The 27,631-nt window shown below is 38.4% G+C and overlaps 1 protein-coding gene across 1 annotated transcript; it reads left to right on the top strand.

Annotated features, from left to right (window-relative positions):
- Positions 1-150: 150 nt before the first annotated feature.
- LOC107511587 (uricase) lies at positions 151-26,622 on the top strand. Its single transcript, XM_016146082.2, has 8 exons — positions 151-293; positions 9,713-9,931; positions 12,766-12,882; positions 12,988-13,066; positions 19,886-20,072; positions 21,676-21,799; positions 23,809-23,892; positions 25,658-26,622. Exons 1-8 carry the CDS (start codon positions 186-188, stop codon positions 25,730-25,732), a joined length of 993 nt encoding a protein of 330 aa, XP_016001568.2. The 5' UTR covers positions 151-185; the 3' UTR covers positions 25,733-26,622.
- Positions 26,623-27,631: the final 1,009 nt, after the last annotated feature.

Raw genomic sequence — 27,631 nt, 5'->3', positions numbered from 1 at the left:
GGCTGCTTCAAAATAAGAGTAAATTTAGTTATATTTTACTAAAGATGTTTACATATCCTCTCCACCTCCTAATTTTAGCCACTCAACATGGTGCTTTACTTTAAGTAAAGAGGTCTTGATGTCCAGCTGGCTGTGATGAAATCAGGTAAACATATTGACTGCTCACTCTTCAGGTTAAATAAAAAATGTTACAAAAGTCAGTTTTGCTGAAACTATTCTTTCTCATTCTTGAAACTGAATTTGAATTGAAAGACCAAGAGAAAATGGCCCATTACCATAACAGCTATAGAAAGGTGAGGTCATTCTCTTTTTAGAGGAGGGGAGGGATAGATAGACATATGAAAAAAATTTAAGTGCATGATGCTTTTGAATCAACTATTAAAGATACTAGTATAATGAATAAAAGTTTACTTCATGTCCAGAAATCATGGCTCTGATCAGTCCCTATAATTATGGATTCAGGTCAGAGTCACATAGAAATTCAGACCAGACTGGACCCTTGCAAATTGTATCAATGTTACTGGTAAGCTGGAATTGTTCAGGATTCTCAAGGTTCATAGGAAAAAGAGGGCTTGGGGTTCTGTTTCTCTTAGGACAGAATTTTGTGAGAGATGTCTGTCCACATTTTCCTGGGGTACCTACGGAAAGGGCTGAATTCTGGGCCTTAACCCAAACCCGCTAATTTCAGAATCCTTCCTATTGAGCTCAGGAATCTACATTTTTTACAAGGTTTTTGATGACGCTGGTGCATCCTAAACTTTGAGATTCGCTGCCTTGAGGCCAACCTACCAAACTAGTAAACCAGGAAACATTTTTCTGGCTGTTTCTCTATGGGTATTGTTTTGTTTTATATGTTTTTACTGCATTCAGAGAAAAGGATTTCAGAAACTCCAACCTTTTAATCAATTTTAAAAAGTTTTCATAGCATGAAGTTTACTTTGCTAAGTGAAATAAAATTAATTTTATTTATCATGTGATGTGTTTTGGTATTACAATGGTAATAGCTGAGTGCACCAGGCTTCGGATTCATTGATGCATTTAGAGAATATAGACACCTTGTTTTCAATTATGTAGGCTAAACAACATTTGTCGAATAAGATACTAAATAATTTTCATTTTCTTCTCATTATATGTTTAGCACAGTGCCTGGCAAATAACAAATGATCCACAAATGTTAGCTAAGATTATTTTTTCTACAACCTGAGCTCTTCCTGTGGTTGGACTGGCGGACATCTGTATTAAGATGGATTTTGCTAAATCCAATTTTATTTCAAGGTCTGGAAAAACGCTGTTAGGTTACTCTCTTTCAGATGTCACTTTCAATAAGCTTCCTAATCTCCAATTGTTGTTGACATAATCATGCTGATTGTCAGTCAGCAACCTTCCTTATGCAATTGCTAAGTGTTGAACCCTGTACTGGACATTGAGGAGCTCCAGGGATTTCGACATTACCCTAAAGCTTAGATTCCAATGTGTTCCAGTTTTTACTAAAAACAGCAAAGTAATGATGTGGAAAGAAACAAGTGAATTTGGTAAATGGAAAAAATGCAAACTGGGTAGAATGTTTTTCATAATATTACTCATTTTGAAGCCCAAACAGTAGAATATTGTGAAAATACCATCTCTGTCTCACAACACAATCACCTCTAAAAATAGTAGAAAATCTCTTTACTGTAACTTTCCCAAGTATAGTGAACAAAGAAGAGTTATTCACTGGGTAATGGGCTTCTTATTTTACAGATGAAAATAAATTTGCTTTCATTCATTCAATCATTCTAGAAAATCTTGGTCTTGCTGTCTTGGAATTGTGTCCCTTCCACATTTGCCCTATCACATTTTTTTAGCACATTTTATGCCTCTTTCATATATTCTACTTCCTGTGTGTCTTAATCCTTGATTAATCCTTAATCCTTGATTCTTTATTTAGATCTGTCTTCCAGTTCTCTAAGTCTCTTTTGGCAAAATTAACTTAATCTGTGTCTCCAAATAACAAATTCTTTCTTCAGTTGCATTTAATCTGTTTTTTAGTCATTTGTTTATGCGTTTCTAGAAGTTTCACTGGATTCTTTTTCAAATTTACTTGGTCTCTTTTATGGTCCCTTGTTTCTTGCTCAAGACAAGGTATACCCTATCTCAAGAAGAAGATATGCTCAATCTTTTCTTTTACTTCTGTAAAAATATTAAGTATACGATTTTATATTTGATGATTTCAATATCTGAAGTCTTTGCAGGTGACACTTTGTTATCTGTTGGTTCTACAACTCTCTCTCATGATACCTTCCTACTGTTATCCCCCGACTCATATCTCCACAAACCACCAAGAAGCCAACACCGATGCAAGAGCAAGAGGGAGTTTATTTCAGACTCGAGTCCGGACCTCAGTCTGCGCACCGACGCAGCAGTGAGTAGGAGGTGGTCCTGAACATAGGGCTTCAGGGGTATTTGAAGGGAAAAATCGTAAGCATGGGGAGTGATGTCTTGGCGTTACAGGATTGGTACAATGAGCTTGTCGCTCAGCAGGACTGGCTGGGTGATGGCACCAAGGAACAAGGCGGGGAATTTGGAGAGTTACTTTCCATAGTTGCTCTGATTGGCTGAGTCTAGGGTGGGGTGATCGTCTTGCTATCTGCAGCTTTTCTGAGAACTGGCCTGTGCTTAAGATGGAGTCTTATACCTAAGATGGAGTCACTTTGGTTCTTCACTACCATGTGTACTTTTGATTTTGGGCTGTGATTTCATGTCCCTTGAAGCTTTATTTGTGAGAAATTTTTGAGATTGAGGTAAAGTTGAGCTTCTTCAGATCCTGGTCTATGCTGGCTTCAACAAAGTTTAAATATCCTGTAAGAACTCTTGGTAGTCAGCCTGTTGGCTTTTTAAATTTTCAATAGCCTTTTGTTTAATTTCCATATCATAAATTTATCTAAGTTGGACTTTATTTTTGTTCAGACTTTTACAAGACTGTTGATGTTTGGAGTAAAATCACTTAGAATATGACAGGCTAAAGGAAAAACTTGATGTTCTTGTTGAGGAACGAAGGGGAAGGGACTTGAATTATTTTGATGAAAAGGTCTAAGACAAGCAAAATGACTTAAGTATTTGTAAAATAAAGACTTGTTCACTAGAAATGTAGTTAAATAAAAACATGAGTAAAATAAGTAGAAAAAGACTAGAAAAGATTATTTGGTTTATTCCTACTTATCATTCAGATGGCTTTGTGAATGCCAATCTTAAAGATCTCTCTTAATCAGGTGTCCCTGCAATATAGTTCCAGGGCTTACTGTAGTTTTTTAATTAGAGTAATTATCACAATGTGTTCTAATTACTTGATTACTTTTGCGAGGCCTACTTGAGAGAGCAGAGGTCAGCAAACTCTTATGAGCAAAATCTGGCTCACTGTTTCTATAAGTAAAGTTTTATTGGAACACAGCCACATCCATTCATTTATGTATTATTTGTAGCTACTTTATGCTATAATGGCAAAACTGAGTAGTTGTAACAGATCATATAGCCTGCAAAGGCTAAAATGCTAACTTTTTGATTCTGTGCTGAAAAAGTTTGTTGTAGTGTCTAATCTCTATTAGGGCAGAACAGTGTCTACCTTGTTTGCTGTTATATCTCCAGTATTTACCATAGTGCTTGCCACATAAAAGGAGCTAAATAAATATAGATGAATGCAGGAATAGAATTAGAAAACGGCTTCAGAGACTTCTATTTTGGGGTTATGCAGAATATAGGAAGAATTAAATCTAATCAGGAAATAAAAAGTGATTTTGTAGGTAAGATCCCATTATAAAGAACGTTGTTATGTTATGTCAGGTAGGCAGCTGGATATAGTGAAAATAATCAGGCAGACTGCCTGCCCCTGCCTCTCATTAGCCATGAGGTTTTGATCAAACTTTTAACATTATGAGCATCAGCATCTTTTTCTCAAGGTGGGATTCATCTGTTCCTTCATAGAGGGCTTTCAGGATTCAATGAGGTGCTACGTGCATAGCCTCTGGCATATAACTGGCCTCATTAAATGCTGGTTCGTTCTCAACTTGTTTCCTTTTCTTCCATGATGTACTTACTTCTTTGTCCTTATAGGTGGACTAAAAACAGTCCTTTGATAACATGGTTCTAATAACCAGAAGTAAGCCTACATCACTTATCCAGATAAAAGTCAATGTCCAATTCAGTGACCTGTTGTCAAAGGCACGAAATTTAATTTTCATCCCACCCCAAAGGGCAATCACCTTTTGAATCTCCCCTTACTCCACAGTTTAAACATCCTCTAATAAACACCATTCATCTGAACTTAGAATTTCCCTGTAATTTAAAACAATGACAGAACTGCTAGAAAAAGTGATAGTTTGGGCAGGGGGCATCTCTCAGTGTTGAGTAAGTTCTTCGTAGTATAATGTAAGCAGACTAAGACTGTTCAGTTTCAGCAGGGCTCTTTCTGCTACATTGTTCTGCCTATCAGCTCTGTGACTTTGCGCAGCTCACTGAACGTCTTTGAAAAAGTTTTTCCACAAAATCACAGGGTTGTGTGAGGAATAGATAAGATAATGTAGATCTTAAAGGGCGAAAAATTTTTAAATGGTGTAGAAATACGGTTTTTGCAATAGCATGGACATTTCCTCTTTTTGTTGGGATCAGAATGCTGCTTTTCTCTTCGTAGTGAGTGGAGGGGCTGGCTGTCAGAGGGATGTAGGGATTCTGATGTAGTGGGGGAAGAAAGAGAATGTCATCTGAGGGCAAGTGGGCTGGGTTCTCCTCCTGCTTCTGTCACCTAGTAACTAGGTGACCTTGGCAGGTTACCTAACCCTAGTCTCTTCCTTTGTCAAGCTTGAATAATATACCTGCCTCACAGGGTTTTTGTAAAGGATTAGAGGAAATATATGCAAATTTCCTGATGCATATAAAAGCCTCTGCAAATGGTTGGTACTATTATTTTTTATTTTCAAGACTATACATTAGGAGATGGATCTTTTAGCATATAAATTTCAGCAAAATTTTCTTATAACTGCGTGTTTGGAGGTCTTCATCAATTGTTTGTTGCGGGGGTTTCTTACCCCCAATCCTAGAGGCTCCTGGGAGCTTTGTTCTAGTTCCCTACCCTAGAGCTGTGGAGAGGCCGGCAAGAAAATTAGCATTTCTGCTGGCATTTAGTGATGACTCTTCCTTTGTAACAGGCAGAAGTATGAAAATAACTGAGCACCTGTAAATGGATTAACTAAGAAAGGGGTCACCCTTTCTTTCTACCATATTATGCATGTAAGTTGTTACACTGTTCTTCAAAGATTTGCTTGACAAATCCCTTTAGAGTCACATTTCAAACATCACTCAGGGCACATTCCTCTTCAATAGCAAAAAAATAAGCCACTTTACAGCCTAAAACAACATGACATTTTATACTAGATATCAATATTTTCCCATCTGACATTTAGTAGATCCTAGGCAACCAAAAAAATACCAGCTGCCTCTAAGGTTATTATTCATCATTATCGTTCTTATCATTACATATTGTTAAAATCCACCAAAGTGATAGTAATGTTGTTCATTTGAGTGCTCCTTTTTAAATATTATTAGTTCAGCATTTTTCTCTGAAGTCTTTTTGTTCACAAATGTGCAAGAAAATAGCCAGGCAAGGAAAAAAACTGGGCAGAGAATTGGAAGAATTTCTCCAGCACATCCCAAAGACTTAGGGAGAGGCTCTCTCCACACATAGTTCTTACATTTTCATGGCACACTGTGACTAATTGATATTTATACTTATGTGATGGGTCCTAAATAGCTAGCTAGCACTTTTGTATTTCTCTCTGTTATTGAGGGTAGAGATGATACTTACGGAAGCTCTTCTAAGACTGGAAAGAAACATTCTAGTTATTTTAAATTTTAAATTTGTAAAAGGTTTTTCTATCTTTTCTAATATTTTTCTGCCTCAAATTCACCCACTGGGTCTTGTACAAAGTTAACAGACTCCAGGTTAAGAATCTGTAGACCTGAAGTGACAACCTACATCACTTTCAGTATGACCTGGAAATAAGAGAATGCTCACTGTCTCATTGTAAAAGTGAAACTTCGTAAGATTCATTTAAAATCTCTGAGAGTTCTCTCCTACATTACCTGTGGACACATAACAATTTTCTATCCCTTTATATTTTAAGACATGTCTAAGGATTTTTTTTTTCTTTTGTAGAGCCCGGTAAAGATTTACTCCTATTGACATTTTGTCCAGAATATTAGTCTGGGAAATTGAATGTTCTTTGGTAACTGCATCCTCAAGCCATATAGCCTGGAGATAGACAACAAGAATCTGAAGGCAGAAGCCAACCTCATCAGAGCAGCAGTCTTTGACTTAGCCACCCTGACTCTGAATTGCTATGCAGTCTGAGTATTTACCTCTAACAGGAACTAGAAGGACCTTTTGATTCAAAATTTTACATATAATTATTATTTATCAATGATAATTATAGCTAACATTTATCCAACACTCACTATTTGCCAGACACTTTTCTAAGTGCTTTATGTTTTTTCTCATGTAATCCTCACAGCAATCCTGAGAGATGGGTACTACTATTATTCCCATTTTATAGATAGATAAATTTGCCTCTATTTTCGGAGCAAATAGATGGCAGAATAAAGATTTACACCTGGTCTGACTGACTCCAGAGCCCAGAGCTCATTCTCTCAGCCACCTGCCCACCCTCTGGATGAGAGCGACCTTCGTATTTTACTGTACTGTTATCTTAGACATGGATCTCCACATTGTACTGTGTATTATACACAACAGGATTCTGCCACCTCATTTGGATTTCTCTGACTACGGAAATGAGGGAAGCCCTATTGACAAGAACAACTTCGGTTGTGGTCCAGACCATTATTTGTTTTGTCAATTCCTGCTGAGAGACTCTTGGGTGTTCCACACTGTTCCTGTTCCATTCTGTTTCAGCCTCAGATGGTTATGTCCTTTTTATTCTGACTCATTTCTCAGTAAACTTGATTACTCAAGCTTTGCTCCGGCGCCAAGGCCTAGTCAGGAGTTTGCTAAAGAGCGCCGATGGCTCTCATGTGTGTCACACCTGAACACCTTGGTGGCTGTGCTGTGCTGGAGCACTCTGTCTTTGTAGCCCTGTGAATATATTGTCCTGCATCACTGACTCTATCTACACTCAATTCTGACCTTCGTGGGCCTTTGTTCTCTGGCCAACTGTGCCTGTGATCTCCAGGCGACGGCGATCAGAAGAAAGAAGGCGCCTCCTCACTTTCCCAGGAAGAGAAACTGCCTGATTGGGATGTAACTTGAAGCAGCTCTTCCTGTATTGAAACCTTTTGAGTATTTTCATTAACTCTTTTATGTCATTACACAAGGTGTGGAGGTAGTGGTGCATTCCTTCACGACACATTTATTAAGCACCTATTTATGTTCCAGGCACTATGCTGGGCGTGTTACAACTAAGGTAAAAATTGTCCCTGCTTTCATAGTTTATCATTTCTAAACAAATCAGACACAAAATGAGGCCATTCCAACACAATTTGATAAAGATTTTAATAGGCAATAACAGTATTTTGAGAGCACATAGAAGGGGCATCTGAGACCTGAAGGATGACTAGAAAAAGTTAGGCAGATGAAGAGATTGGTAGTTGAATAGTGACTAAGAAGGAGAGTGTTCGAGAAAGAAGAGATGGCCAATTCAAAGGCCTATGGGTTGAGAAGCATGTAGAGCCTGAGCAACCACGATCAGCTCAGTACAGCTTAAGCAGTTTGAAATAGGTTGTGGCAATATATGTAGCTGGAGAGTTGAGCAGGAATGGGGCTAGAGAAGGTGGATATCATTTAATCTTTGTATATATCACATAGGGACCACTCACTCTCACAGACTAACCTACTGTAGCTTGAGTATTTCATGGCAAGGGATGGGACTGAGGAATAAAATTTGTTGAGTTCTACTGAGTACCGGGAATAATGGATGATCTCAGAAAACTTTGGTCCTGGATCCCAGCCCATACCATCCAGGGCCCCCAAGCCAGTCAAGTGCTTCATTCCCTCAGGTAGACTCTCTTGTTGCTCAAGATACATCAGAGTCTTCCTCTTGCTGCTGTCATCGGTGCTCTGTACTTGCAAAACTGGTGCCCTTACTCAAGGTCCCTCTGCTATTTCTGCTGCTGCGTCACAGCCAGGCCTGACATGGCCATTATTGCTAGGATTGACCTGCACCACTAGGTATTAAGAACTGAGCCAGGCCTTTCACACTCACCAGCAACCCTACAGGAAGGGATGGTATCTCCATCTGTAAAAATGAAGAAACTGAGGCTCAGAAACAACAAATTATTTGTTGCAAGCCATGAAACTATAAGTAGCAAGGTAGAATTTGGGGCTGGTCTGATTCCAAAGTCATTCTAACCACACAACAGTGCCTCCTTCCCTGTCACTATTACATTCTTATTAGGATCTCGTAAGTCTGCTCTTTTCTTGAAGAGTCCCCCAATGAGTAGGTCAGATGCTTTTGAGGGGCTTTTCCAAGAGTTTTCCTTTAAATGTGTTACTCCCACAGAGGAAGGACCAAATTCAGACACCACAAATCTTTAGGATATGTTCACTGACCAACAAGAACATGCCCTACCAAGCTCTATCCCCAAGATTTAAGACTGCCTTCCAGCCCTCACTTTGATTAAGAACATGAGAATAATTTCTGATGTTGGCTAGTATCTTAGAATTTCTCCCAGGGTAGCTAGTGATTTTTCATGCAAACAGATTTGTAGGCAGCCCTTGGCATTTCTGAGCATGTCGCCTATGTGTGATTAGCAGGTGTTTTCTTCTTTGTATGTGTCCCCAGACTCTCACTGAGAGTTGTTTCTGATTTACTTAAATTTTTGTCTCCTTATTTCATTACCATTTTAATGTCCAATTTTGATACTAAATAAAATAAGTTTTGTGTCCCTCTTCTCCCTCCTTCCTCTTCTCTCAAACACCGGTAAAGCCCAAACCCAAGAGTTGTGGATCCTAGAATAGAGATGGACATATTTGCTAATGAGGGCTCCAACTTGAGACAAGGGTACTAAGGAATCAATCACTAAGTGTTTATTGTCTCTTTGCTAAAAACATAGTTTCTCTGCCGTCAGATGGCCCTGTTTCTGCACTCCTGAAGGTAATCTGGACTCTGTCACTAATTACTCTTCCTCTTGGCAGTAAGTAGAAGAAATTTTCAAATTGTTTTTATTGATCACAAAGCAATTTATCCAGAATATCACTCTCTATAAAAAGGGAGATATAATTATTTCCAGTTAACATAGTCAAAAAAATTTATACAAGAAAGGCAGTTTATGTAGTGGTTAAAAGTACACAATTCGGGGTCAACAGACCTGAGTGTGAATCCTTGGTTTATTTGCTACTAGCTATGTGAAATAGAGCAAGTTGCTTAAACTCATTGAACCTCAGTTTCTCCCTCTGTAAAATGGGAATAATATTAGTTCACAGAACTGTTATAAGTATAAATTAACAGGAATTAATAAAACAGTTGTTTGGCCCACAAGGTGCTGTTATTATTATTACTTATTATCATCAAGAAAGCCATTTACCTGTCTGCAGGATGATCTGATACAGTTTTATGTTACTTGTGGTTCCCTTTTCTCCATACAAGTTCTCATTCTTTTTCAAAAGCAGGACCTCACCTTGCTTTTATGAATACTCTAATTCTCACCTTGTATGACTGTGTTTTCATTGCAGAATAATAAGGTGAACTTTGTCCAAACTGGCTATGGGAAGGATATGGTAAAAGTTCTCCATATTCAGCGAGACGGAAAATATCACACCATTAAAGAGGTGGTAACTTCGGTGCAACTTACTCTGAGCTCCAAAAAAGATTATCTGATTGGAGATAATTCAGACATCATCCCTACAGACACCATCAAGAACACAGTTCACGTCTTGGCGAAGATGAAAGGAGTACGTGTCATTCTTCTTAGATGCTATCTATCGCTTTTCTATAACATGAGGATATTACCTGCTTATTTCAAGTTACCTTTGCTTTTTAACCCAACTTTTACATTTAAGCCATTAAAAAATTTTCCTTTTCTATTATAAAATTCTTAACCTTACAGAAAAGCTTGTTTTTTATTTGTTTGTTTCTGTGTTTGTTATTAACTCATCTTTTATTCTCTTTTCTTGGATCTCAACTCTCTACATCTTTTAGGTAGAGAACCCTACTCAGCAACTTCACATGCTCTCTCTTGATTAGGATCATTGACAAATCAAGGCCCTGAGAGTATTCCAGAATAGAACTTTATACATTTTTGCCATGTATTTCTTTGAATCTTATTGTTTATTTTTATTCTTTTAGAATAGCGTGCATTTATAGGAGAAAGTACCATTTTTCTTCTTGGTGTTACTATAGAAGACATCTTGAATGTGAGATACATTTTGAAATTTATTTGTCCAACTTTTAATGCCTTCCTAATTTTCCCAACTCCATGACCACTTAGTATCCGTATATGGTGGTAACCACACTTTTTGAAAGGGCTTTGAAACTGACAGAATCTGATATTTTAGTACTTTAACTTTGGATTGCTTTAAGTTTGAGTGAAGCTGTGATAGATCATCAACAGATTTCTGGGAAATTCAAGATCATTTTGTTAAATCTAGGGTTTAGGTCATTTGATTATGTCACTACTTCTAAAGGGGGTTTGAGGGATTGAGTGAAAAAAATGAAAAGATAAGGAAGTACAAATTGGTATTTATAAAATAGTTGCAAGGACGTAAAGTGCAGCATAGGGAATACAGTCAATAATACTGTAATCACTGTGTGTAGTGCCAGATGGGTACTAGACTAATCAGGGAGATCACTTCATAAATTCCATAAATATCTAACCACTATGCTCTATACCTGAAACTCATAAAATAATATCGAGTGTCAATTATAATCAAAAAATTAAAATAAATAACAAATAAAATTAATGTACAGTAAAAAGGAAAACAATTTTAAAAATTCATTCAGAAGTGTAAAAAGATAAGAAATATAGACTGGAAAGAGGCTTTTTCATGCTTTTGAATAAAATCCACACCTATAATGCATGAAATAAACAAACTAATTGAAATATAAATTCTGTAAGGCCTATCTCCACAATGAACGTTTCTCTTGCTAATCAGAATGGCCCAGCAGGCACAGAAAGGGCTATGGAAAAAGACATCGCTCTGCTAAAAAAAATAAATCGAAAATAGGCTTTTGTACTGCGCTAAAGAAGAGGGCTGGGTAACGCAGATTTTTATGTTTTCTATACTGTGTGAGAACTGCAGAAAAGTGAAGGAATGGATCTGGATATTAAAAACAATTTAAATTCATTCGTTATAGATAGAATGACCAAATAATTTTTTATCCAAACCAGGACAAATTTTTTCTTATTTTTTTAACTTGAGGTATAATTAACATACACCATTATATTAGTTTCATATGTACAACATAATGATTTGATATCTGTGTATATTGAAAAATGATCAACACAATAAGTCTAGTTAACATCCGTCATCATACATAGTTACGGATTTATTTTCTTGTATTTTTAACTTTTCAGATTTCCTTTCTTATCCATTTTCAAATGTGCAAATATAGTATTATTAAATATAGTCGCCATGCTCTACATTACATCCCCATGACTTATTTATTTTATAACTGGAAGTTTGTACCTTTTGACTCCCTTTATCCATTTTGCCCACGTCTCACCCCTTGTCTCTGGCAACCAACTATCTGTTCTCTATATCTATGAGCTTGATTTTATTTGTTTTGTTTTTGTTTTAGATTCTACATATAAGTGAGATCACATAGCATTTGTCTTTCTTCCTTTGACTCATTTCACTTAGCATAGTGCCCTCAAGTTCCGTTGATGTTGTCAGAAATCTTTTAATGGCTGAATAATATTTCATTGTGTGTATACACAAACACACACACACACACGCCACATTTTCTTAATCTATTAATCTGTCAAGGGACAGTTACGTTGTTTCCATATCTTGGTGAACATGGGGGTACATACATCTTTTTGAGTTAGCATTTTCATTTCCCGAACCAGGACACTTTCAAGAGTGAAATAGGATGCTATTAATAATTATTTTAGGACAACAGGTATAAAATGTCTCATAAATGTCAAAACTGTCCTTGGGAAACCTGTACAAATAGTCCATCTTAATTATAGGCGAAGCCATAAATAATCAGTAGACTGTGCTAGGACCATAAAGCACTATGTACAGATAAAAAAGGAAGAATTTGTGTATAAGTAGAGAGCTGCTTTATGGGGATAGAGAGCTGGGGATGGTCAATAGAAGGCCTGTTTGCAAGGCAAGGAAGCTGAAGTGGCCCTTCATTAACTTTTTTCCTTGAGAAACTGAGAGTTCTATTTGCCATCGTAATAAAGAGACTAGAGTGTTTTGGACTGCAGTGTCGTACTGTAGTTGGTATAGGTGATGATTGAGTTCACTGGTGAGGAGCAGCTGAATGTTAAGTTACTTTTTGGTCATCCACTAGTTGACACATTCTCTCCTGAAAAACAGGTTTCTTTTAAAAATGGAATAGTCTCACTTGGTGATATTGATCTATTATTAACTACACTTGGGAGCCCTTGTGAAAAAATGAAATAACAACCAATTAATCTCTCAAGATTCTTTCTAATTCTATGTTGCTCTGATTCTTAAAAGCACTTGATCAAGAAAGAGAGCTCCATGGATATTTAAAACCTGTTTTTAAATAGGATACGTATTTCCGATGACTAGTATTTTGTTTCTTTTTGCAGATCGAAAGCATAGAAACTTTTTCTATGAATATCTGTGAACATTTCCTTTCTTCTTTTAACCATGTCATCAGAGCTAAAGTCTACATGGAAGAAGTCCCTTGGAAGCGGTTTGAAAAGGTTACTTCACTTACTTTTGCTCTTGGTTTAATTAAAGAAGTTGGCTTTATAACAAATGCTGAAATTTTACTGAAAACAATGTTTTTTTCTTCTTCTAATTTTCAGAAAGGAGCTAAGCATGTCCATGCATTTATTCATACTCCCACTGGAACACACTTCTGTGAGGTTGAACAGAAAAGGAATGGTGAGAAACATTTTTCATGCTTTAATTCTGCTATAGAAATTTCAGATATTTTTTCTAAACCACTCTGTTAACTAACACCGAGGAAAACTGTAGAGAATTTTAAAGCTTTAAATCTGAGATGGGAATGAGCATTGTGACTTTGGATTACGTTTAAAAAACTACTTTTTGTCTTAAAAATATAAAAACCTTTTGCAATAAATACTTGAGTTGAGTGGGATAGATCATTTCTATTACCCAATTTTGAGGTAAGGGGGAAAAAAAGAAGGCCCAGGCTGGCAAAAATCCAAATCTCTGAATTTTCTGACCAGTGCTTTTTGTACCATACCATGCTTTAATTATAATAACCTTTATAGGAACTATCTACTGAATAATGATCAAGTTTCCCTGACATTTTATTTGCATAATAATAAAACCACTGATATTATTACTATGAAAATAAACCTCACTTAAAATAGCAATGGCCATTATATAATTCTTTTTATTTACAAAGAAATTTAAAAATGAACTGTGGAACAACATAACAATAACACCAGGCTTGAAAACAGCACATAGCACTTCTGCTGTAAAGAACGCAACCACATGGTTTCATCTAACTGCAAGGGAGGCCAGGAAATGTAGTCCCGGATACTCAGGAGGAAGAGGAAACAGATTTAGTGAACAACTAACAGTCTCTGGCACAAGAAGGTTAAGAAGTTAACATTAAAAGAAGACTGATGAGAAACGACAGTTTGGCAAATAGGTCATTGGTGACTTCTGCAAGTGTATTTTAGCAGAGCCCTGGAGGTAGAAGTGGAATGGCCAAATACAGGGCTCTGCTGTTGGTAATAAGAAAACAGGCTGCTCTTCATACCCTTGCTTTTTCCAGGAATTTCCAGGAGCCATCATCGGCCTGAATTCTAGTCACCTGGCTACTTACTATAGAGTGGAGAAACTCTATAGTTTCATAGAGTTTCTCACTCCATCATAACCAGGCCAAAGTTTTTCCTTTCTCCAGAAAGCTACAAAGCTTCAGGGTATTGCGATTATTGTGGCAGTGTTCCCAGAGCTCCAGCTTGTCTCATCTAGAATCCAGCACCCCTCTTATATCATGCAAGGCTGGCAGGGATCAGGGCAGGGAAAGAAGCGTCTGTTGCCTTATGGGTGTGTGGTATGCATGTGCACATGTCTCCGTACCTCTTCGGAGAGTAAGAATCTATGCTCTTTGGGCAGCAAAGTTTAATTCCTAATTTGCTTATTATCCAAGAGCTGAAATTGTGAGGTGAATCAATGTACAATCATTGTCATAAGAAATGCCCTTGCATAGGCTTAACTGAAGAAAATAATTATTATCTTACACACACACACACACACACATACACACACACACACACACGCACAATCCACAGGGAAAGGCTGTTACAAATCCCTAAGTAGGGCTTTTGGTGGGGGCTGGCTAGATTGGTGAGAATTCTGCCCCCTCAAACACATGCACTAAATCACACATTCAGCCATGTAACTCCCAAAAAGGACTTTTCCCAGCAGGATATGTAACTAGGTTTCTTCTAGTGGATTGGATTCAGTCATATCAATTGAGCGAACATTTATAGAAAGCCTACTGAATCTCAAATACCATTTTAGGCTCTGAGAATTGCTGTAAAACTCTCATTACTCTGTTTCCCTAATGGATATTTTAAAGCTATACCTTTAACTACTTTTACCTGTTTTGAAGTTTGCTAATTCCATGGGAGAATATGGAATAGATAGAAAAATTTGTTCACCCAAAGAGATGAAGACTGTCGTCATGTTTACCCCTTCCTAAACTCAGAGAGGAGGACTAGGCTCTGCATTTGTGATGCAGGCTATTGGTTTAAGTGTTTATATGGAGTCTGGGTCTTTCAAACTTTTTCTCTCATGTGTCTCTGTGAACTACAAGCTTAGCCAAGCCTTGAAGTCACTGGGATGGTTGAGTTGCTAATTTGAACTACATTGGCCCCCAAATCCCTTCACTGCTTAAATTACGACTCACCGTTCTTTAACAATCAAATTTCTCTTAATTTGTCACTAATTATAAAAATTCATCTAAGCATAGTAAGTAAAGGGATGGAAAATGGAGATGAGATCTCAACTAAGAGATACTGTCTTGTGGTAGTGAACAAAATCTTTTAAGATGGAGACTAGTTGGGTAAGAGAATGATTTTAAGGAAGGGATGATAAAATTGAAGTCTTGGAGGAGAGGAGATTTAAGAAATGTCAAGCTAGGTAGACAGTAGAAGTGAGATTGGGGAAGTGGGAGGCGCAGGGCAGAGACGGCCACTGCCTTTTGTTGTCCTTGATATAAAAACTAATACGCTCTTCAGTTCCTCCAAAAGAAGAGTTCTTGGCAAACCCAAGGTCTTTTAATATCATCTTGATTATCACCTAATTGTACAAAAGCCCAGTCAATTTCTTTCCTTCTGGATGATGTCATCTCGCCCTATCCAGAACTGCACAGAAGGTTTCACTCTCCCTGCATGAGCTAAATAAACTCTCAAAGGCAAATGTTTAATTAATCTTTACTTTTTCTAGTGCTTTATAAGTTTGAGGTTTTCTACTAGAATGATTTAATATAGTTTTAAAATATTCTCCGTTTAGCTATTTGTGTCCTTTTTGGAGGTGTTAAATGTGGAAGCAATTATCTTTTCCATGACGGGATTTTTTCTTGGCTTAGTATAGCTTTGTGCTTTGTGACACCTGATGCGTAGGTAAGGAATTCAGCTTATTTTCTATTAATTTGCAATGAGTTTCTTTCCCTTAGAGAGCTAAACGGTAGGATGTATGCTTCTCTGAGAGATAAACCACAATCTGTTAAGTGTGTAGGAGGACACTAAAAGCTAGAAAAGATTACGTTCTAGCAAAGTGAAATGTGAAAATCTCCTTTTGCATTATTCCATAAGCATGGCGGAAAGGAAAGAAAAGCTGATTAAGTGGTTTAATGGGAAGTAACCTAGAAAAGGATAGTCTTTTTGGTTGAATTACTTCTCGTTAGTCTAAATTGGAATATTTTTTAGAGTGTGTGAGGCATCATATTTTTAGTTGATGGGCTCATGAATTTGAAAGGCTCAGGTTCTTACCAGTGTTGAGAAAGCTGGGGCACTGCCAACAGAGAAGATAAAATAAGCTCTCTGATTTCATCCAGAGTGTCTAATGTGTGCCAAGGAAAAAAATTCACATTCAAATAGAATAGGTCTTTTGTTGTTGTTTTTGTTTATAGAATGATGAGTGCACTAAAAGGAGATGGTTTGTGTTCTGCCCAAACTGTGGCAATGGTTAACTTTCTTAGGGAACATGAGACATTTTATTCTGCATGAAACTGAGGCCAAAACACATTAGAAAATGTAACTACTTTCTCCATTTTCAGATGCTAGCAAAAAAGTAGATCATTTCAAATTTGCCTAGCAGGACTGACATTCCTGGAATATCAATAAATCTCATCCCAGGGCTGAAGGAGGTAAATAGCGATGGCACAGCAGAAGTTGTTTTCAGAACCCAGTGAGCCTTTGTGAAACATGGAGAATATTTACAGGTGGTTGAAGTCCACAAGAAAAAGTCAGTTAAGGCAAACTCATCATAAAAACTTTTATAGAGCATTTTCTATTGGGCAGCCATTCTACCAAGTCTTTATCTTAGACAACTATCAACTCTAGGAAATAGGTATGATTATCATCTCCATTTGACAGATGAGAAAATCGAGGTAGAGAGAGCTTAAGCAATTTTCTAAGGGGAATAGCGCTCATAAACAGGGGAGGTGAGGCATGGAGAGTGCTGAAATTTGAACTCAGGGAATCTGAGTCTCAAGGCTGTGGACTCAATCGCTTTGCAGCACTGCATCCAGGAATCCTTTTATGATTAAGACCATTGGAGGAGAAAAAGTCTTACTGGCTTGCAAGGATGCTGGCGATCCAAGCCAGCTGTACAGGAAAAGATGAAATAGGTAAAGTTTGCTTTAGGTTTTCCTTCAGCTTCTCTTTTCCCTGCCCAAGGATTCCCACTATTTTTTCTATCCCCACTCCTGACTGCAAACCCTTATTTCATTTTTTATAGAATTTTTTTCCTAGAAGGAATTATTGTTGAAAATAGATTATGATATTAGTTTATAAAGGTTGGAGTTAGTCCTTTAAGGAGTCCTTGTATTTCAATGGGAAATTTTTAAGGCATAAAAAGTTTTCAAGACAGCTAGGAGCAATTTCTAAAAGTGATGTTTCATTTTCCATTTGAGACCAACGGAGATGGTATTTTTCAGGCTAGGGGCACTATCTGAGGCCCTCAAAGCACACTGGGGAATGGGAAGTGGCAACCTTCTTATCTTCTGGAAAGAACTCTAATTATAAAGAAATCAGGAGAAAAAGTTAAAGGAAAAAGAAAGCATTGTGTGGAGGGGGAGAGATCCAAAAAGGAGGAAGAAAGCGAGGGATCTCACAATGGGGTGTTGAATTCAAATTCCACTTCTGTCAGTTTCTAGCCATATTTCTAGCTGCTATGGGCAAATAATTAAAAGTCCCCTGTATGAAAATACTTATGTAATAGAATTGTTAGGATCAAGTAAAATAAAAACTATAAAAGGCAGTAACTAAACACATGCTGATAGTCATGACATTCTTAGCTAGTGTTTTTGCCTCCTTCCCCCACCACCCCTTTTCTCCCTCTGCATCATTGTGAATTAGAGTTGTGATGAGGGTGATCAGGAGGGGAAATGGTAAAGACTGATGGAGAACCGTCTAGAACAAAAAGAGACTAAACCGTGAGATACTTATTTCTTTATTATTATTATTTACACCTAGAGCACCTGGTCTTCCCAGGTAGTCTCCTACTCAAGTACTAACTAGGCCTGACCCTGCTTAGCTTCTGAGATCAGACATTAGGCTTGTTCAGGGTGGTGTGGCCATAGACCGTGGACTGTGGCTCCACTGGGGCTCGAACCCAGGACTTTCTGTGTGTAAAGCAGACCTGATAACCGCTACACCATGCAACCACATCTGAGATGCTTATTTCCTGAAGTGAATCAGTCTTGTTGCACTCACTCATTCATTAAATAGACACTTATTGATAACTTCTGCAATTCTCTTGGATTTGAGACTTAAATTCACTTGGATTGTTTCCATCTTGCATTTAGAAATGCTGATTTTCCAGAACCATGTCTTCATACATCTAGAATCTGATAAATCCAGACAATCTATGAGAAACAGATATTATTTTAAATTTTACCACATTATCCTGGAACTCTGTGGCCAGAACACCTTATTTAATCAGCACATATTTAATCTGCAGATCTACCACTGACCACTGGCCATGGCTCTCTCAGGTAGGTGCACACATGTGGCTGAGAAGATATCAAAATATAGTTGTTGTTTACCTACATTCGAAACCCCACATCCCCTGAGTTGACAGCAGCACCTGAAGCCACACAGGTGATGTAAATTATTGGATTAGTAAGAGCTGCCCTGTGTTGTAACTGAGAGTCATGACTTATTTTCTTATTCATTAACTAAAACTTGTACGACATAGTGTTGCTTGGTATCTCTGGCCCTTGATCTTTATACTAAGCAGGCCAGAGGGATAGATGTTTATCAGGACTAACTACAAGACTGAAAAGAGACGGCCTTAGTCATTCTGCTATGGCCCTGTGCTACTGGAAGTGTGTGCTCAAGTGTCTCCTGAACATCCAGCCTCACCAGCCTGCACATGCAAATAAGACTATGGTGATGTTAATTCCTGAATTCTCCTGGCCTTGTAGCTCTCTTGTTATAAAATTTCTGGGCCTCTCTGGCCAAACTCTTTCACCTTCTGACAACCTAGAGGGCTATCTCACTTGTGCTCATAGAGAAGTTTGCACCCATTGAGTACAACTGCTACCTCACTGGCTCTGCTCAATATTTGCTATGCCTATTGTCACTGATCCTTGGGAATAATGATGCTCTCTACAGAGCATTGTACCCTGGGGCTTCCCGGTCTGTCACCAACTGCTGGAGCTACAGTGTGTTTCACATTGGAAAAAGAAAGAATTGTCCCCTCACTAGCTCTGTGCCCCACCTGTCACCTGGGCCATGAGCTGGAATTGCCTGGCACACAAGTAAACAGCTCATTCAGATTAACATCTCTCCACCTCCCACAGGTCCCCATGAACCGACTTTGTTCCTTCTCTTTCAGCCAAAAACCCACAACCTTTATGGATATTCATTTAGGCAGATCTATGTCTTGTGTTTTACTGGCGTTATTTTCCCAGTCTCTATTTAGGTTTGGCCAGGCCCACACTGCTATCCATCCATTCATGAAGTTGTCTGTTTTGCTGAGCTCATAACCACAAGGGAACTGAGGGTCTGGTGGTGATTGGAGCCATCAGCCAATATAGATAATCAACATGAGGACTACTTTCATAAAGGGAAGAAAAACCGCTCGGTAGGATCTTATTAGCTCATTTCAGCATGATTGTCTGTTGAATGAGATGTAGTTCAAAAAATGGAAGATATTTGGCCTAGGAGACAACACTGAACGTAGCTGAGAGGAAGATATTCATTTCTGTGGGCTTCAATACAACATGGAGCTTTAGTCTCTGACCTTCAACTCTCCCAGAGCAGGAGAGGGCAGAGAGTTGTGTAATCCAGATAAAGGGAAAGGCACACTATCCTCATTGGTTGGACTTTGGAGGAGACAGGGAGACAGAAAACACGGGCAGTGATGTAGTTCTCTGTATAAACACAGTGTGCCCTGGTCCAGCAGCATCAATGTTACCTCAGGTCCGGGTATCAGTGGGAAGGCACTATCTTGTTTATGAACTCATCTCCTCAACCTTTTTACTTAAAACAGCATTACTGGTCATTCATTCTGGAATCAAGGACCTCAAGCTCTTGAAAACGACCCAATCTGGGTTTGAAGGATTCATCAAGGACAAGTTTACTACTCTGCCCGAGGTGAAGGACCGATGTTTAGCCACCCAAGTGTACTGCAAGTGGCGCTACCACTGGTACAGAGACGTGAACTTTGAGGCTACCTGGTATGAACATGTGTGAGGGGACTGGCGTTAGAGCAAGTGCTGTCTGTTCTTGTCTCTAGGGCATCGGAGTTCATGAAGTCTTCGATTTGAAAGAGGAACTTAGAGGCTATTCAATTCAACTTCCCAACTGTTCAAAATCCCTTCTGTTAGATGATAGAAAGATGATGATCTTCCTTTGACTTATTAAATCTGCACTTGAATCTCAGATGCTATTAGCAATAATGACTTTGAATGCATCATCTAATTTCTCTGACCCTCTGTTTTTAGTTGATTAAAGGAGTAGTTCTCAGACATTATCCTGTTATCAAAATCACAGGGAAGGTTTATTAACATACAAGTCTCTGGGCCCACCCCCAGAGGTTCTGATTCTGTAGGCCTGGGGTGGCCCCTGAGAACTTGTATTTCTAACAAACTCCCAGGTGACGTTGATGCTGCTGGACCACGGGTCACAATGCAAGAACCTTAAATTATGAGGATAATCATATTTGGCTTTACTGCCTCATCATTGATGCAGAGGGCTAAACTAGTGTGACGACTTGTCCCAGTTTGCCAAGGACTTTCTCGATTTTAACACTGAAAGTCCTATGTCTCAGGAAACCCCTTGGTCCCAGGCAAATCAGGATAGTTGGTCATCCTAGGCTAAACTTAAAATAAGATGATATTCACCAATGCACTTTATAAATGATAAATACCTTAGCAACATAAAGGTATAATTATTATTATAATATCCTTACAAAAAGATATAACTGTTATTATAATATCCTTACAAGCTGTAATTAGGCCTCTGAACTCCTGGAGTTTACTTTTTGACCAGGTATCTCATTCCTTTGCTGAAGCTCTAATTGTTAGAAACTTCTACTTTACGATGAACTAGAATCTGCCCCACCCTCCGCCTTGAAGCTTCTTCCAATGCATATAGCTTTGCTCTGCTCCTTTTATTATGTGATAGGTTGGGAAATGCTTTTTAAAAACCCTCACCTCAATCTTCTTTTTCCTTTTTTATTTCAAGTGTTCCCCCATGAGCAGCAGCTTGATATATTTATGTGGAAAAGAGCACAAAATTTAGCATGCCAGAATCAGGGTGCTGGTTGGGCCACCCACTAAAGAGAAGGACTTAAAATAGATCATTTAACTTGTAAGCTCAGATTCCTTATCTCTAAATTGGGGATAATAACAGTACCTGCCTTGGGTATATCGAGAAAATCCAATGAAGTAATCACATAAAACACTTAGTGCAGAACAAACCCCCCAAAACCTAACAATTCAAGGTACCAGCCAAGCCAAACAGTAAGAAGTCAAGTGCTTGGGTTCACAGGTTCTTCAAACACAGAGGGAGGTTTTCCTGTATTGTCCACTGGGCCCTGGTGCTAAATTATGAAAATAGCCTAGTGACACTTAAAATGTTTGTTGAATGGTGCATGTATATAATAAAAAGGAAAGTGAGGGTTTTGTTTTTGTTTTTGTTTTGGTATTACAAGATGCTAATCTCTTCCAAAATCAATAATAAAATTGTTTTATGGGGACAGAAAGGTCACTACTTCTTAGCTTTATAATGCTTTCCTAGAGACTGCCCTGAGTCTACAATTCTCTTTTCTGTGTTTAGGGACACTATTCGGGACATTGTCCTGGAAAAATTTGCTGGACCCTTTGACAAAGGCGAGTACTCACCCTCTGTCCAGAAGACCCTCTATGACATCCAAGTGCTCTCCTTCGCCCGGGTTCCTGAGGTACGTTTTGTCACTTGCCATTCTGAGGACTGAGAGAACTTGTTGTGTCTCCTGTCAGCTCTGAGAAAGAGTTGAGAGTTAAAAAAAGAAAGTGGAAGACACATGAAAAATGACATCTGTTGTTGTTCAAAAGCTTGTTATAGCAAGTGAGAAGAGAGCAAAAATGGAAAAATCTGTCTAACCTGAAAACACAGGCCACTGCTATAGTTATTTAGTTTTGTTGAAAATTCTTCGAGTCTCCTCAGCTTGCCACAATTTAAACCTCATAGGCAGGACACTCAAATGTCTTGAAGAAAGGGAATTAGACCAATAGTCTATGTTTTAGGAGAGCCAGAAAATGAAGGATAGATGCAGAAAGATTCCATCTATCCATCCATCCATCAACCCATCCATCCATTCATCTGTTTAATATTATTGAATGGTTATTACATCTCTGTCAGAACATGAAGGATACAAAGATAAATTAGACATGTGCCCTACCCTTAAGAGCTCATTGTACAGTAAAAGAAAAAAATAAGTAAACTAACAATACAATAGAGAATAGAATATTTTGGAAATACAGAGGAAAGCATCCAATTCAGGTATAGGATAGGGTCAGCCAGGCTTTCTGGAGGGAGAGGTGCTTGAGCTGAGTCTTAAGGGACAAGTAGGGACTAGCTGGATTCACAGTCAAAAGTGAGAGTGCAGAGTAGGTATGGAGACAGGAGGTAGCATGGAACAGTCATTTACTGCTGAGGGTCTGCCATATGTGAAGCTTCGGCAGTGAAAAGTCTTTCCACATGTCTAAAGATGAGGCAGGAACCAGATCAGGAGGGCCCTTGTAGGCTTATTTATAATCTGTACTTTATCCTGAAAGCTCTCAGGAGCCACTGTGGGGATTTAAGTAGGATATTGCACTACCAGATTTGCACTCCAGAAATATCACTCCAAAAGAAGGGTGGCAAATTAAAAGGATGATGGACCTCAGATAAGGATGGCTATTGGGAGGCTGTTGCTAAAATATGGCAAAGAAAACTTGAACTAAGCCCATGATGAGACAGAGAGGGAGAGTACTACACTCAGGCTTAGGGAAGAGGGACCCCTGCCATGGCCCAGATAACTACTTTGGAGGTCTGCTTCAGGCCTTCTGTTTATGCCTCTCTCCACCGGATGAAAAGTCTGTGGGGCCAAGGCAACAAACCTTTCAGGAGCCCATGTATCCCCGCTGGACCATTTTATGGGTACTTGCACCCCAGAATTTCCTGCTCAAATAGCCCTGATACCAATTTCAGAACCAGAATAGTTCTCTTCCCTACATTCATCCTCTGAAAGGCAGATCATGCCCTCTTTGTGCGCACCTTTAGGCCTGAGAGTGGGCAAAAAGTGAGATGTTTGCAAGAGGTATGGATGGGACTTCATATACAAATGGGGGTGTCCACACACATGAGTGTGAGAAAGAAGATAGGATGGGCCAGAGACATGGCATCGCACTCCAAAGAGTCAGAGAATTTTAAATTAGATCCTGGCCTTCTGGGTTGTTATGAAGGTGTATTTGCCAAGTTAGAATTATAGAACATATTTCATTTAAAATTTTTTTAGCTTGATTTATAACTTTTAAATCTTTATACATCTGGTACGTGGGCCTCCAATTATTCTCTTATCCCAGGCATGCAAATGTTAGGAACAGGCCTGAAGAGGAGGGAGTGTAATGAGGAGGGATTTAGGAAGTTGACTGGCCAGCACCTGGAGGCCTGTTAGATGCTGAAGAGGTCTCCCAGGTTTCTGACCTAAGAAGCTCTTATTTTTCCGAGAAGTCATTTTTGTACATGTTGAGGAAAAGAGTGGGCCCACCATCTACTAATAGGATCAGGGGGAGAGAGGAGTGTCTGGCAGTACAGGAACAGTGGAGGGTGCCTCAGAGACAGGGGTGGAGCCTGCAGAACGGGCTAGTGAGTATGTGAAGAGAGGGAGGGAGTGGCGGAGAGAGATTCACAGTTGCCCAACGTGGTATATATTATTGTGCATTCCAGATAGAAGAAATGGAAATCAGCCTGCCAAACATTCACTACCTTAACATAGACATGTCAAAAATGGGACTGATCAACAAAGAAGAGGTAAGAACTTTCAAAATATTTAAAGCACATCTACCTTCCTCCCCCCTTTCCCTTATCCCTCTTTATAAACTTAGGATGATACAATCACCAACCAAAACTATTAAGAGCAGGAGCTCTTGGTTTGGGAATATTTATAGTCACCACCGTTTAGAGTCCTCTTAGGCTCTGGGCCTCTCGGTACCTGAAGCTGGTGTACCCTAGAAGTGGATGAATGATTACAGAGGAGTGTTGGAAGTCACAAAGAGTAAAAGACAAAGCGAGAACGGAGTGTACCCAAGGAAACGGCTCTGAGATCCACTTCTCCAAACAGTGCCGCACAAGGTCACAGCTTCATTATTCTTTTATCATGAGGTGATGAGGAGGAAAAACAAGATTCTATTTTCGTTTCGTCCATCATCTCTAACTTTTGATTAAGTAGTCAATCCAGTAGCATACAATATACACAGAAAAGATGAAAGAGTATTTGTGTTTCTACTTTCAATTACAGAAGGCAAGATGAGGAAATTCAGTTTTTGAAAGGACACTTTGTCTTGGAAAAAGTACTTACCCTGACTTAGTTTTAGCCATGGCAGAAGACTAAAGCAAATCAGTGTGTCTGGCCACATCAGGCTGTAAGTGGAGGTAGAGGAGCAGCACTGGGAAACAAAGGTGGTGCTTTGTGCCTGCTATAGTTGCTTTATAGTTGCAGAGGACACTGACTTTGATCCCATGTGCTGTTCATTCACCTGGAAGGAGGCGCAGCACTGTTTACTTCAGAGGAAGGAAAGGATGTTAATTACCAGAATCCCATGAATTAGAATGTAAAGACTTTTTAAATGATTACCTTCTAAAGGGCAGGAGAGGGACCCGAAAGTAATCCTGACTATGTCCACCAAACAAACGCTCTGCAAACACAAAAAGGCTTAGGCGTCATGACCAGAACAACCACCTCCCACCCCAAACCCTGGCAGAGAGAGAGAGAAGGGTCTCCTCAGGGCCTCCTGATGCCTCAGGCCTGTGCTGATTTCAGCTCCTGTAGGCTGTGGGCTGAGGCCACAGCATCTCTTGCTCTGAGAAGTCTGACTCAAAGCTCCCTTCTGGAGCCCAGCAGGGGACCCGAAGGCAGAAAGTGCTGCATCCTTTTTGGCCAGGGTTCTACATAAAGACACCAGAGTCAGTAAACAAGCTGTTCCCTGTCTGTGTCTGCACTTTAGGGATGGCTAGAGCCTCTCTCAGGCCCTTGCCCAGAAGATGTGTATAAAGTGAAGGCAACACATGAGAAGAAGGGAGTCAGTACACACTGACAACAGCAGAGAAGTGACAAATGAGAGGGTGGGAAGACAGAAGAACTCCAAGTGTATAGCTGTCTGGAGCCATTTAGCACTGGGCTAACAGCCCTGTGGACCTCAACTGCTCCTGAAGGCACAGCCATATTATATAGCATCAGACAGTGATTGATGTTCAGTGTGAGTCATCAAAAAAAAGTCCAAATTACGTTCACTACCCTCTATTTAAAAGACAAGGATATGTAATGCATTTGAGAAACATTTATAACCCAATGACTGAAATTTTTCTAAAGCTCTTTAATTTTTCTGGAAAATTGACTCATTTCTTAACTATCACCAGAAAAATAGGGCATTACCATGATTGAAGTAACTTAATTGTAGGGTATACACATTTTCCTGTTTAGCAAGTTGTTGTTTTTGCTATTGATTTAATATGATTCATAGACTAAAGGAGAGGTCTATTTTAATGTCTTTGAAGTTACAATGTGGTTTTTCTACAGGTCTTGCTACCAACAGACAATCCATATGGCAGAATTACAGGTACAGTCAAGAGGAAGCTGCCTTCGAAGCTGTGACATTGTAGCTACTGGTGGGAGTCCACTCTCAGCTGAGGAATTCCTTAAGCCATTTGTGATGCTGGAAATCATAGCATGCAACCATGCAAATTTTCAACCACCTGTGATGATTTATAGTGTTCATTTTCCTTGTATGAAATAATTTGTCCACGCCTCGCTCAGCAATGTATTTTGTGATTAGTAATTATAACATACCTTATGGATATAGTTTATTTCACAAATGCTGAACGACAATCACAAGTCAATATTTCTTTTTAGTTGTCTTGTGCCTTCCTATCTTAGAGAAACTTTGGGATCAATTTACTAAGAAAATAACCATGAATTAATGGAAGTGTCATATCGATTAATTTGTGCACAAGTTGAAGAACCACTCATTGTTTTCATTCTACTGTTGCTAAAACTGCTATGGGTAGTGCAGAAAATGTAATGATGAAATGATATTTTGAAATATATCACCATTGTGACTTCAATTACACTGAATATTTATATGTTTAAGAATGCTCTAGCATATATATCATTGGGAGTTTATTTCTACTGTAAAACTTTTTTAAAAATCTTAATGTGTTGGTTTTATAACATTTATAACCCTTAGAGAATATTTAGTACACATTGGGGCACTGAAAAAAAGTATAAATTATTTTCTTAGAACAATGTATCACTTTGTCATGCAGAGTCACATTTAATAAATGCTAAGTCAATATACTGATAGATGAATATACCTATGGAAAGAAGACTAAAGACTACATATGGAAATATCAGCAGTGATGACTTCTGGATCCTTGGATTATGAGTGATTGTTATTTTGCCATGTGCTTTTCTGAATATTCCAAATATGAACATTTATTACCTACATAATCAGAGAAATAAATATAATTGATCATTTAACAATGCATTCGGATTTGAGTGATTATCTTTACATCAATTAATTAACTCTACTATTGTATATATAGCATAAAGTTTCATAAACTATAATTTTAGAAATCCATGATGAAAACCTGTTCACATGAACATTCTAGATAACATTCCTCGATTTATTTAAAAAATTTTTTAAATCTTTATTTTTTATAGATGCTTACATATAAGCGCTTAGTATAATTTGACAATCTGCTTCATTATCACAAATGTTTAATTTCACAAACTGTAATATTTAATTTCACAAACTCATTTAAATCCTGGATCCACCTATTGCTAGCTATATGACAAGTTTTCTCATGTACAAAATGAGAAAATGGAAACTACCTAATAAGTTTTTTTGAGGATTAAATGGGTTAATGTTGGTAGAGTGCTTTGGTAGTATTTATGCCTGGCACATAGAACTTTCTATTTGCTTTTGTTAAATGAACTATCCTGCCTTATTTTCATTCATTATTAGACCCTAGTAGAAAGTCATCACTGGACTTCGTGAATGAGGTGAGAGATAGGAGGTCTGAGAGCAGCAAATCCTAGAAGATGCTAGAGGCCATTCCCCAGCTAGTGCCTGCTTGGAAAGAACATGAGATAAGAAGGATGAAATCATTTGATAAGGAAAGCTTCATGCTACATCTAATACTCATGTAACAAAATGTGCTTCTATGACACGCAACTTGCATGGCCAAATGGCCAGTACATTTATTCGTCTGCTGATTTGATAATTTTGTTCAAAGAGGAATTTAGAATCTAACATAATGTTTCCTAAACAAGCAAATAAGAATGTAAACATAATCAGGCCCTTCTTACCTGACATACTCTTGGTCATGTAAGTTATGGAAACACTGTAGTTGCTTCAAAGAAGAAATTCAGGTTAAAGAAGAATCCTTAGAAATCATGACCCATTTTAGACATGTATGCATTTTGCTTCTTTGGAGTTCTTAAAACATTTATTGTAATGGGTAGCAAATGAGCTATTGAATGTTGTATCCC

Source organism: Rousettus aegyptiacus, unplaced genomic scaffold (genome assembly GCF_014176215.1).
Source record: "Rousettus aegyptiacus isolate mRouAeg1 unplaced genomic scaffold, mRouAeg1.p scaffold_m13_p_1, whole genome shotgun sequence".
NCBI classification, from domain to species: Eukaryota; Metazoa; Chordata; class Mammalia; order Chiroptera; family Pteropodidae; genus Rousettus; species Rousettus aegyptiacus.
Note: the sequence above shows the minus strand (reverse complement) of the source record. Positions and strands in the feature narration are given on the sequence as shown.

Bases quoted from the DNA above. Each gene is read 5' to 3' on its own strand.
- LOC107511587 (XM_016146082.2), top strand. From the start codon at position 186: ATGTTACAAAAGTCAGTTTTGCTGAAACTATTCTTTCTCATTCTTGAA. The intron at 9,932-12,765 runs GTACGTGTCATT...TTCTTTTTGCAG, and splicing joins TCTTGGCGAAGATGAAAGGA to ATCGAAAGCATAGAAACTTT. The intron at 12,883-12,987 runs GTTACTTCACTT...TCTAATTTTCAG, and splicing joins CTTGGAAGCGGTTTGAAAAG to AAAGGAGCTAAGCATGTCCA.